This window comes from Neophocaena asiaeorientalis, unplaced genomic scaffold, assembly GCF_003031525.2.
Source record: "Neophocaena asiaeorientalis asiaeorientalis breed wild unplaced genomic scaffold, Neophocaena_asiaeorientalis_V1.1 scaffold737, whole genome shotgun sequence".
Taxonomy (NCBI): domain Eukaryota; kingdom Metazoa; phylum Chordata; class Mammalia; order Artiodactyla; family Phocoenidae; genus Neophocaena; species Neophocaena asiaeorientalis.
The window spans coordinates 250,735-264,078 of NW_020175012.1; the positions used below are offsets into that span (position 1 = coordinate 250,735).

At 50.2% G+C, this 13,344-nt stretch overlaps 1 protein-coding gene across 1 annotated transcript in view; it reads right to left on the minus strand.

Moving 5' to 3' along the window:
- GRIK4 (glutamate ionotropic receptor kainate type subunit 4) overlaps positions 1 to 13,344 on the minus strand; it is a 304,530-nt gene that overhangs the window by 167,461 nt on the left and 123,725 nt on the right. The window contains exon 2 of the mRNA XM_024761910.1: positions 4,942 to 5,106. Within this exon, the coding sequence (XP_024617678.1) occupies positions 4,942 to 5,106 (165 nt within the window). The remainder of the gene's footprint in view (positions 1 to 4,941; positions 5,107 to 13,344) is intronic.

The following is a 13,344-nucleotide window of genomic DNA, read 5'->3' on the forward strand; positions in this document are numbered from 1 at the left end:
GCAGACGCTCCCTGTTTTAGCCACACCCAGCTGTCATTGTGCCCCAAGGTTTCCGGTTTTTTTCCTTCCTCAAGCATGCTATTAAGGCTTCTGCGTGGATGCCCTCACCTGTCAAACATTCCAAGTTCTGGCCCAGCGGCCTTACCTGACCGCCTAGCTACACCTATGACCTATTTCTGACCTCATTCTGCCCTTGTCTGAGCCACTCCCTGGCAAGCCCACAGCAGAGCTACTGAGATTTATGTCACTTTTCAGATGTGTGGTCTCACCGCCTCCTGGGAAAGACTGTGAGCCTCAGTTTCCCCATCTGTAAAATGAGGAGGTTGGGCCAGGCCATTTCTAACCACTGTAATTCAATGCATTTCTGCGTCCCTGTTATGCGTACGTGAGGTGGGAAAGGGAGGCGGGGAATGCGTGTTGAATGACTCATCACTATTCCGATGACTTTCTCCTCTGGCTTCTCACCATTTTCCCTCATGCTGACTTGGAGTCATTCTATTGAGCTGATGGAGGGATGTTAGCCTTTACTCACTAGAAGCAGCCCTGAATCAGCGGAGGTCGTGCCCACAGAGCCTTCGAGAAGCTCGGGATCCTGTGCAGGAGGGGCGGCTGGAACCTCACTCTCTGTGCCCATTTCCAGGCACTGGGGCCTCACGGGGCCCGAGAACCAGTGAGCCTCTGGGTTTCCAGGGGAAACAGTGTGGACAGCTGATAGCACGCTTGTCCTCATAGAGACAAACCAGGGCAGAGGTGAGGGGCTGACAGGGAGGCTCCTGCTTCTAGCTCTGCAGTAAATTAAACTTCAGACTGGCTCTGGCAGCAGCAGGGATGGTGCCTCAGGGTGTCTGGGTGATAAGGGAGGGGGTGGCACTTAGTTTAGCTCTAATACGTTCGCTGTAGGAGACACAGGGATCTATAGGAACAGAGGAGGGCGATGCTGTGGGAGCTTGCTGCACGAGAAAGGCAGAGATGGAGATAAGATACTTGAGCCAGGAGGGAAGGGATGGCCATGCGGGGAGGTGACCTGATAGGTCTTGTCCAGCCCTCTTATTTCAGACCTGTGGGCTGCGCAGAGGGAGCTGGGAAGTCAAACATCAAGAAGCCTGAGGCAATGATGGTGACCAGGCAAAGAGGTAGAAGGGATTGGACAAGGGTCTGAGGAAGCTTTACGGGTGACCCTCACTTTAAATAAACCCACTATATGAAAATCTATGTGAACCAGATAAAAGCGGGGTGGTTTGCTACTTGTATCTTTCCAGTGTCCAGGTCGTTATTAACACCCCGTGTGATACTTTCCATCTCCCAGCCTTGCTTTCAACTATCAAATGAGATAGTTGAACTCCAGCATCTTTAGTTTTACACTTCATCCTCTTTGATTCTGAAATTGCCATTGTTTCCCTTGAATGACACGCCCGTCCCAAATGTGACTCATTATTTGTGCAGAGTTTTTGAAACTCACCTATTGCCCTATTGCCAAGAGTGGGCACAAGAGTTCCCTGTAGGATTGCTACCACCTCCATTTAGATCAGAGCCTCTGCTTTCCGCAACCAAGGATGTCATCACTAGGATCGCTTTTATCCCCTTGAAGTGGAGTCTCGGGGCACCGGGTGACAGGTGTGAGGTTGGGGGCATTCGTCAGGGCCCCAGAGCCACTCAAGTAGTTTTACATTAACAGTGCAAATCAACCCCAGGCCACCAGCCCAGGGAAGACCCAGCCACCATGAGCTGGAGCAGTAGCTGGCTCTGGGAGGCACACAAAGGCTCGGTGCTGTCGGATGCATCAACCCAGAAAACGGGGAAGAGAGGGGAATATCCAATTATGATCGAGGCCCCACGAGGCACCTGACATTAAGACAGGCGGTGTGAGAGGAGTCCGGGAGGTAGATGGTGCTGCCAGGTAGGGATGGCTGAACTCTGGGACAGGGAGAGAGACATGATGGTAAGAGGGGGAGGAAGCCAGCTCCAAGGTGGGGAGGCGGTGGTGGTGAGAGAATAAAGCCAACAACGAAATCCATAGCTGCCACTTACTAACTACCTGGTACGTGCGCGGTGCTAAGGAACTCACCTGCACTGTCTCGTGTCCTGCTCCGAATGACCCTAGGAGGTGTTATTACCATCACCTCATTTTACAAATGAGGAAACGGAGGCACGAAATGGTTCAGCAGCCTGTCCACTGTCACACAGCTAGTAAACAGCAGAGCCAGGATTGAAACCTGGTCGGTCTGATCCTAAAATCCATGTTCCTACTCTTTATACCACAGTCTCCCCAACATAGGGATCGCAGAGATGTCGTTCCTCCTTCATCTGGGGATCCTGCCTCCTTTTAACCTCCTTCCCCCATCCCGCCACTGACCCCCCCCAGTCCCGCCCCATCCCGCTTCAGCTAAACGCGGTAACCCACCACCCACTCTCCCCCTTATTGTGGGAGGGAAAGAGCAGGCGGGGCTGGAAGCTTTCTATGAACTATCTGGGTGGTGTTTAAAATCCACTGTGGGAGAGCAGCTCAGGCGTTAGATGAAAAGCCTTTGGGGTAGAAAGATCCAAAAGCCCTCTTTTCTAACAAATGCTCATCGTGCCTCAAACACAGTGACATGTAAAAGCTGAACCAAGGGCCACGTGTTAGTAAAATACTTGGTGCCTAAAAGAGGGGCCTTAGAAAGATGCTCCAAAGCTCTGTAATGTGGAATAAAGATATCAGTTTCCTTTCTTCCCCTGATTCATCCAGCTTAATATTTTAGATGTATTGACTCCACTAAGCCTGGGTCATTGGGAGAAGAAATTTACATCTGCTAATGACCCCCATCCTCAGTGGGCAATCCATGCTTTCTGTTCTGCGAAGGAAACCCTGAGGAACCAAAGAAGAAGAAGGGGAAGCTGGTTTTTCAAAGAATAGGCTACAGAACTATTTAGCCATCTGGCCCCCTGTCTGCGACCTGCCCTCATGGACAAAAAAGAAACACTACAATACAGACAGGACCAGGAGATTCATGAGAATTCACTGCTGGTATTTCTGCTTTCATTTTGAAGATCCTGAGAAATCTGAATCTTCCTTTTGTTGGACTCGAATTTAACCTCTATGACAACTAGGATTTCTACCTGTGCCCTGCTGAATCCCCATTGCCTAGCATAGAGTACAGCAGGCACTCACTAAATATTTATTGACTGACCAAGTGAATAAATGAATGACAATTCCAGGTACCGTTTCCACCATGCCTTCTTCTGAAGGAATCTGTGTCCATAGATCCTGCTGGCCTCAACAACCCTGTTTTGTGTGATAGAAATCCACCCTCAGTCTTTCGGAGTGGACTTTCTCCCCAAGGGTAGCTCTTAGGTCATCTGGTCAATGCCTGTGGCTTGTGAGACAGGACCAACCAGATCCTCTACCTTGTCTCCAAACCAAGAGGCACTGAGGGAAGCTGCACACTGAAGAGAGACTGTAAGCCACCTGAGGGCAGGGACTGTGTCTCTCTTGTTTTCTGCATTGCTCCCAATGCATGATATCCTGAGTCAGGCCTGAAATAGAGCAAATGCTCTATAAAAGTTTCCTGAATGGATAAACAAATTGTCAGCTGGGCCTGGATGGCCATTACGGGACATGATGAATAAACCAGGGAAACCAAAGTAGCAGAGAGGGAAGAGCATGGATCCAATACAACAAGAGCACTAAAGACGCTGTGGGACAGACAGAGAGCCACTGCCTTCCTCCCGTCCTGCTCTCTTTGGATCCATACAATATCCTACGAATTGTACTTAAGCCAGTGTAAATGTGTTTCTTCTCTTGCAATATTAATAACCCAGACGAGAGCATGCAGACGACCAGATGTCTGACATGTATATTTGAGCGAGTTGTTCTTTAGTTTGGTTTGGTTTTGCCACTGAGTGTCATTAAAGGTTGAAATGGGCTAGAAAGGGAGGAGATGGGACTCCAGAGCCTTAGGGAATGGAGGCCATCATCTCTCTGGGCTGAGGGTCTCCCGCTCTTTCCCTCTGAACTGGAGTTGTTCATTTCCAGCTTAGCTACAAGCCACCACCCCACTAACCTGGAAGCTCATCCTGTAAAGTCATCAAAGTAATACCAGCCACACACCAGAGAAGTGCAGGGGAGGTGGAGTGGATGGGACACTAGACGTGCAGGGTCGTGATGCAAGTTCAGGGTCCAGGACTTGCTCAGCCATTGACTAGCTCTGGGGTTATCCAATGTCTTTGAGCCTCAGTTTCTTTGGTAAAGTGGGAATAATAACACTTAACTCTCTGGTTGTTGGGAGAATTAAAAGCAGTGCCCAGCACATGGGAGGGGCTCCGTAGGTGTGACTGGAGCGACCAAGTGAGTGTGAACGTAAAGCACTCCAGCTCACAGAGGATTTCCCTATATTGCAAGTCATTTAAATCTCACAATGACTTGCAAGATTTGCAAAGTAGACCTTAGGGTTCCCATTTTACAGGTGAAGAAACTGAGGTTAAACAGAATCACTGACTTGTCCAAGGTTACCCACAGAGTGAGTGGCTGACGTCCAGCCCAAGTCTCAGCTTCTTCCCACGACACTGCCCTCAGCAAAAGAAAGCAAGACAGGAAACAGATGTGCCATGGCTATGCTTCCCTGGGGCTGGCGGAATCTCTCCTTTCTTAATCCCATACAAGGTTTCATTCAGGGATCTGTGTACAAAATGTCCAGGAGATGAATGAATCAATATATGAAGGAATGAATGAGTGGGTAAATGAAGGAACGAATGAATTCCCTGTCTTAATTCTACTCCACACGTGATTTGCAACAAAACCTGGGATCTTGTCTCGACTAAGCCCTATAGGGCTTCCTGGTGCATGTTTCTCTTCCTCTCTTGGGAATATCTACATCACAGGCCTGGCAATGGGTGCGGTTCACACCACCAGCCCCTCCTCTGCCAGCAAGGGAAGCAGAGGGCAGCCCTGCCCATGCTACGTACTGGTTTCTGCAGTCTCGTACTCGCTGTCTCTGAGAAGCTCAAAGATGTCCACTTCGACCTTGGCCTTGCCCAGCCTCTCGGGAGCACGGTTGATGCGGTTCTTGGCCAGGGTGATAGACAGCCGCTCCCCTCTGCTGCACTCCATGGGGTCATCCAGGATAGCAGCTGTGGGCAGGCAACCACATGGACACAGTTGGTACCCTCTACCGTTACGCGTCCTCCTACTCCAGTCTCCCCCCCCGTGCCGCCTTCCACCTCCGCCCTGCCATCCTCAGAACTGTCCCCAAAGCAAGTCCCCTGCATGCTAAGGGTCTAGGTCTGTAGCCAGGTGTGGCGGTGAACTCTAGTGTGGCTAGTCACCTCAGGGACACTGTAATGCCACGGCAGGCCACCAGGGGCCCTACCTGGAAGAGGTCCCCAGGCTCAGGCATAGCGATACCCTTGGATCTAGGTTTACCTGCACACATGGGCACACGTGTGCAAAGGGAGGGAGATGGCAGCAGTCCTTTGAAAATGGTATTCTGGGCATATGAGAAACTCTCCTTGAGGTGATCTAGGGTTGAAGAAGGCCAGGTTTGAGAGGGAGACCTGTGGTATCAGGACCCGCTACAGGGCCCTGCTGAATGCCTGTTGTCCACCGATGACACATGTCACCTAGTAAGCTACATAGTTTCTATGAACTTCTGTCCTCACTGAACATGGGGAAGAATAAGACAACCTCATGGGGCTGGTGTGAGAATTCAGTAAGACAATGTATATAAGTGGCACACCCTCAAAATTTAATCAGTGTGACAATCAGTGTGAATGGCTGGAGTGGTGTGGTACCAATAGCTGCCCAACTTCTGGAAGCAGTATTAAGGATACGTGTTAACCTGAGTTCAAATCCCGGCCCCGCCCCGTCTTAGCTATGGGGCCTCTGTCTCCTCACTTGTAAAATGGGGAGAGAGCCTCTCCTTTGGGCTCCAGTGAAGATGACACGGATAATGCGTGTGAAGCGCTCAGCGCAGCATCTCGTGCACAGCACACACTCAGTAAATCTAGCCATTGATACCATTCGTTCTCTTGGTAGAGGAAGTTACACAATTGGAAATCTCTGCACAAAAACTTGTACACAGCAGTGTGGGTGAAGGGATAAATTAGGAGGTTGGGATTAACATATACACACTGCTATATATAAAATAGATAACCAACAAGGAGCTCCTGTATAGCACAGAGAGCTATACTCATTAGTTTGTAATAACCTATAAGGGAAAAGAATCTGAAAAAGAATATATATATATATAACAGAAGCGCTATGCTGTATGCTTGAAACTGACACTATATTGTAAATCAACTATACTTCAAATTAAAAAACTAAAAATAAAATATGTCCTAAAAATACAGTTACTCTGTCTAAATAATTAAAAAAAACCTTGTATACAAATGTTCCAAGCAGCGTTATTCATAATAGCCAAAAAGTGGGAAAACCCAAATGTCCGTCTACTGATGAGTGGATGAACAAAAATGTAGTATATCTATTCAATGGAATATTACTCAAACACAAAACGGAATAAAGTACTGATGTATGCCACAACGTGGATGAACCTTGAAAACATTATGCTCAGTTGAAGAAGCCAGACACAAAAGGTCATGTGTTGAAAGATACCATTTATATGAAATGTCCGGAATAGGCAAATAGAGACAGAAAGTAGATCAGCTGTTGCCCATGTTGCCCAGTGGCAGTGGTGGTGAGTGAGGAAGCTGGGGAGAAATGGAGAGTGACCACTAATGCCCATAGTGTTTTTGGGGGGATGACAAAAATGTCCTAAAATTGATCGTGGAGATGGCTGTACAACTCTGTGAGTATACTAAAAAACGCAGAATTGTATACTTTAAATGGGTGAATTGTGTGTTCTATGAATTATATCTCAATAAAGCTGCTACAAAAATAAAGATCAAGCTTATCTTGCAGAGCTTGAAGCCGCAGAAGAGCAGCACAGAGAATCAGACCAAATAGATTTCACTGGCACGTGGCCCTTGAATCTCTGTGGCTGGTGTGGACAGAGACCCAGTTTCTATGCCATCTTTTCTGTATAAGGTTCCCATATCTCCTGTGACCCATTTTCCAAACCAAAACCAGGACACAGAATATGACAAAGCACTTTTTTTCTGATTTGTGGATTTATTTATAGGCATAGCCTTACTGAACAATAGAAATTAGATTTCATTTACACGGGTTGGCCATACATGGGGCCACAGAGGTACATCCCAAGAACTAGGCGATAAAGTAGGCTTCTGTGAGTTAAGTAGCAAAGTCCATGCACACCTGATAGGATTAGCCCCCTGAGGGAATGGACAAAGGACTGGTAAATGTATGACTGAAGAGCCCAGAGACACCTAAAATTCCTACCCAGGTCACCTTAGGGAAGCAAGACCAGAATGAGATTATTACTTAGGAAGCAGAAATATGAACAATTACACTGTGCTGTCCCAGGAAAGGAAGACTTTGGGAATAGAAGGAAAGTGGGGCAGCCCAGAGGAGCGATTCTCAAATGGTGTTCCCTGGAGGGCCCCTGGGTTCCTTCAAGAAGCAGAGGGGAAGGCTGAAGGGAGGTCTCTAGCCCCACACCAATTTCAACCAGCACAACTCCACATCCATCAGTTTTAGATATCGGAGTTCTCCAAAATACACGTCGTGGGGAAAAGAAAAGTTTCACTCTTAAAGATATAATAGAAACCATTAACCCAGCCCTGGAGCATAGAAAAGAGACATCTAAAGTGTCAGGAGTTGGCAGTGCCATCCTGCATGAGTCACAGGAAAGAGGCACCGGGTCCATGGGATACTAGCCTCACATTAATAGGTACACATTTATCCAGTGACAACGTCAGGGTAAGTGCTAGTGGACTTACCTAGTCTCACTTACTGTCTGCAACAACTCTGTGAGATAAGAGTGTTATCTGTGTCATCCTCACTTGGAGATGAGAAAACAGAGGTCACAGAGGTCAAGTGGCCCGCCGTCGTTCACAGGGCTGGTGAGTGTAGAGGAGGGAGGGGATCCCAGGTCAGTTTCATATGGACCCTGCATTCTTAACCACAGGTCATATTCCTTCTAATGAAATTCATCTTCCCAGGGGTTTGCTGCTGAGAAGGGAGTAGGCTAGGTAGGTGTGTCTTAGCTCACACTGCTATAAGAAAACACCATAGGGGCTTCCCTGGTGGCGCGGTGGTTGAGAGTCTGCCTGCCAATGCAGGGGACACGGGTTCGTGCCCCGGTCCGGGAAGATCCCACATGCCGCGGAGCGGCTGGGCCCGTGAGCCATGGCCGCTGAGCCTGCGCGTCCAGAGCCTGTGCTCTGCAACGGGAGAGGCCACAACGGTGAGAGGCCCGCGTACCACAAAAAGAAAAAAAAAAAGAAAACTCCATAGAGTGGGTGGTATTTATTTCTCACGGTTCTGGAGGCTGGGGAATAGGAGATCAGGGTGCCAGCATAATTGGGTTCCAGGGAGGTCCTGCCTCCTGGTTTGCAGATGGCTGTCTTCTCCCGATGTCCTCACACGGCAGAGAGAGGGAGATCAAGCTCTCTGCTCACTTTGAAAAGGGCACTGGGGTCTCACCTTCAGGACCTCTCCTAAACTCAATCACCTCCCAAAGTGGGGAGGGATAAATTGGAAGTTTGGGATTAGCAGATACAAATGACTTTCTATAAAATAGGTAAACTACAAGGTCCTACTGTATGTATAGCACGGTGAACTATATTTACTATCTTGTAATAAACCATAATGGAAATAAATATATATAAAACTGAATCACTTCGCTGTACACCAGAAATTAACACAACATTGTAAACCAACTAGACTTCAATTAAAAAAAAAACCAGTGTGTGCTGTGGACTGAATTATGTCCCCCCAAATTCCTTTGTTAAAGCTCTAATGTGTGCATTTAGAGAGATAGGACCTTTAAGAGGTAATTAAGGTTAAATGAGGTTATAAGTGTTGGGCTCTGATCGCTTGGGATTGGCATCCTTAGAAGAGACAACAGAGAAGGTTCCCTCCCACTTTCTTCTACCCCCAAGGCAGGAAGCAGGCTGTCACCAGGAACTGACCCTGCAGCACATTGACAGCAGACTTTTAGCCTCCAGAACTTGAGAAATAAATGCCCCTTGTTGAAGCCACCCAGCCTGTGGTATTTTACTATGACAGCCCAAGCTGACAAAGACAACGTGCTAATTAATATAAACCCTCACATGCAGGACGCCAGCCAGCCATGTGACACCACACAGTGAACTCACAGAGCGTCACCAGACACACTTTGAGACAGAGGGATCATGGCTGGGGGTGGGGAGAGGGGATGGCAGGGAAGAGAGAATGTGGGAATGATACACTACGGGGCACATGAGGTCCCCTCGGTGCTCAGCACTCAGGACTCTGCCTTCAGAGGTACCTGGCAGGTGCTCACCAACTCACTAAGATCCACAGTCCCGCCCTCCCTCCCTCGCCAGCCCCCGTGCCATTCTGGGCACCACTTTTTCATTAGGTTTTAGGTTTTAGACACTAATTAATTTCTGGCTGGGAACAGCCTCAGCTGGGTGGTTGGCTGGCATCAAGCATACTGGGATCAGAATAATTAGGATGACCACAGGAGCCAGATTCCAGGGCTGGGGGCAGCAAGGATGAGGTACAGGCTCAGGCCTTCTAGGGACACCAGAGGAGCATGTCCGCAGCAGGCATTACGGAGCAGCATCCCTGCTGTCCAGCTCTCACCTGCGGGGCCCGGGGGTGAAGGAGAGCAGCTGGCACAGGACTGAATGTGTGGCCGCTGCCCCTAACCTTCAGCCCCAGGCCTGGCTGTCGGGCTGGGCCAGGATGCTGAGTCCCCAGCCGCTGCCTAAGGAGGAGTCACGTCATCTGGCACATCCTCCACCCCTGCAGACAAGTCAACCTGCAGCCACAGTGAGGCTGATCGGGGCCGGGGGTGATCTGCCTCTACAGCAAAGGCCAGGCTGAGACGGGGAGACGTGTTTAGGGACCAGGGTCTGCCCCCTTTCCAGCCATGGGGACTCTGCAATGACTCTTCAAACCCACATGGACTCATGACTCCTTCCCGCCCAGGGAGCCACGAGCCCTCACGTTTCTCTTGGCTTTTCTCCCCATGAGCCAAGTGCTTTACCCTCTGCTGGGACGTCTCTGAGTTCTAAGGCTCGTGCCAAGGAAAGGGCGGCCTGTTGACTCTGCCCACCTCCACCCAAGCGTCCCTCCATGTTCTGGGCCCACGCCTGTGTCTACTCTGGAGAGGACGCCTCCCCCAGGGCTGGCAGGCTGGGGCTGCCCACTGGGGTGCTTTCTTACTCACCCCTAGTGGTCCTGGCCATGACCACCCAGGGGAGGATGTGTGATCACTGACCCGCTCAGACCCCTTAAGCCTCCCCGTGGTCTGAAGGGCTGGTCCCAATCGAGCCTCCAGGATGGCATCAGGCCCTCCACACCTTTCTACCTGTGGCACACCTTCCATCCTGCTAGGGACAGCTCCTCTGAGCTAGGACCTGGGCTGACAGGTTATGTTCCCTCCTCTATGCCTCTACTGACACTGGCCCTGCCTCTTATTCCCCCTCTCCCTACAAGGCCCACCTCAGACCACCTCTTCCAAGAAGTCTCCTCTGACTCCCCAGGCCAGTGCTCTCCTTGGATTTCCACGCACTGCCTTGGAGGGGTATTTACCTTTCCATTTCCAGGTGAGTTTCCTCATCTAGCTTGTACCCTAAAAGCCCAGAGCGATCCCTCCTTCCTTTGAAACTCCCCAGATTCCCTGTCCCACATCAATTATCCCTTCTCAGAACACTCACAGGAACTTCTCTGTACTTGTCCTCAGACAGTAACCACTTCTGACTTTCTATTATTTATTATGCCCATTTGTCCATCTTTTCTCCCCTAGACAGCTGCCTCCCTGAGGACGAGGGCCATGCCTTATTCATCTCTGCAACTGTGCAATCCCAGATACATACGCATTGAGCCCTTAATGAATGGTATTGAGTGAATAAATAATGTAAGGCCACTGTATTCTCATGCCCTACAGCCAGGAGCAGACACTGTGCCTGGTGCAGTAGGCATTAGACTAGGCGTGGACTGGGGACAGTTCCTATGCCCAGGCCTGCAGGGCAGAGGACCTGGGCGGACCCCTCCTTCCCAGGTTTGGGGCTTTCCTGCTCTCTGCTCACCTGTGTCCATCAGAATGGGGCTTGCCTTCCCTCCACAATTTCTCAGCAGCCCATAAGTGACCCCTCAGATGGAAAATCAGCCTCCTTAATCCCTTGGTCCTTCCAGAGTCCCGCTGCTGAAGATTTCGAAGCACTTCGATAACTCTTACCTCTTTAAGGGCAGGAATAAAGAGGTTTTACTGGAGAGTCTTTATAGGCAGTATCTATAACGCGCCTACAGCTGTTAGAGCCCTGTGCTAACAAGAAGAGGAGGCGATGTGAGCCTCCAGGGAATCCGTTGGCTTTGCTCCCAAGCCAAGCCCCGGGCTGCTTGCTCCCTGGGGCCCCAGCCCCTCACCATCACTCATCGGGCATCTCACTCACCTGTGTCCTCCCAGTGTCCCTCGTTTCACCCCTGTTGGTCCCAGTCATCTTGCTGGAGGCAACCGCACCACTGGGCAGGCTGCTCCCACCGCAAACTCACACCCTCCCCCTCACCTGGGGGGCAACACACATCATATCCTTGTCCTCTGACATTACAGAGTATCTGTTTGCTGGGGCTGCCATAACAAAGCACCATGGACAGGGTGGCTTAAACAACGGAAATTGATTTCCTCCCAGTTCTGGAGGCTAAAGGTTCAAGACCAAGGTGTCGGCAGGTTTGGTTTTATTCTGAGGCCTCTCTCCTTGGCTTGCAGATGGCCGTCTTCTCCTGGTGTCTTCACAAGGTCTTTCCACTGTGCCATGTCTGTGTCCTAATCTCCTCTGCTTAGAAAGATATCGGTCATGTTCGCTTATGTCCCACTTATACGACCTCACTTTAACTTAATTACGTCTTTAGAGACCCTACTTCCAAATACAGTCACATCCTGAGGTCCTGGGTGTTGGGATGCTAACAGATGAATCTGGGTGGGGAGGAATGGTGTACAATTCAGGCCACACCATGGACCTTCACCTCTAGCCACTGCCCGCTCTCACCTCCCCACTCTCAGCCCACAGGCTGGCTAAACCGAGGCCACTCTCGGTGAACTGCCTCAGCTTTGTGCCCCGACCTCTTTCCACTGGGCTCAGATGAGGCGGGTCCTGTGAGAGGAGGTCCCCAGGCCTGGCTCTCTGCCTCACCACGCCTCCCTGCTCTCCTTTATGTTCAGTGTCTGTCCCAGACCCACTCATTCCCCTCCACTAAAACATGGCCAGAGCCCTCCCCTCCCATCAGGACCCTCCACTGACCACACGGACCAAGCATGTCCCTCCGGCCCTCCCTTTACCCCACCTGCAACTCAGGTCAGGCTTCTCCAGCGATGGATCAACGTTTTCTAACGCTACCTCATCCCACCCTGGACTCTCCCTCTGTCCTCACCACCCACTCAAACTGTACTCGCAAGGCAAATAACCTTCAATAGCCCTTTTTTGCAAAACTGGTGGACACGTTTGATTCCTTGTCTTATCATGTCCCGAGCTGGCATGACTGTTTGTATCTGCCATGTGCTGTTCAAAGAACATCGTGTGTATCACCTCATTTAATCCTCACACAACCCTACAGCTTACTGTCCCATTTTATAGGTGAGAACACTGAGAAAGAGGCCGGTTAAGCAACTTGCCCAAGATCACCCAGCTCTCAACGGCAGCCTTGGTCCTGCCCATGAGCCACTAGACCATGTCATCAGGTCGCCTCCTGGGTTCTCTTTGCATCTGAGGGTCCCCGGTGCTCTTTTGTGCCTGGGACCCTCAGCTTCTGTGGCTTCCATGGCACGACACCCCTGGGACCTTCCTCCCGCTTCTCTGCCCATTCTCTCAAGGTACACTTCTCCTGCCTGACCTTTAAATACCGGGGAACCCCAAGTGGCTGTGTAGAGCCCTCTTCTCACCTCACTCCCAGGGGCTTCCTAAATGACCTCGCTCACAGCCACCTCCATGGGGGTACTTGACTTATGTCCACCTGCCTGATGATCTCTCCATGCAAATGTCTGACGAGGATCCCAAATTTAGCAAAACCCAGACTAAACCCACCCTCTTCTCTCCTGTATTCTCCCTGATATATTCCTGAGTTTAGTTAACGCAGCACCAGCTACCCAGGCATCATGGCCTCACCCCAATTCCTCACCTCCTGGTTGCTTCTGATCTTCCCTCCTCAAGATTTCTCAAATCACTCCTTTCTCTCTGGTCTCAACACTGCTGCTCTAGTTCAGCCCTTTCATTTCAGCGATTTCACTGCAAACTCGTAACTCTCAC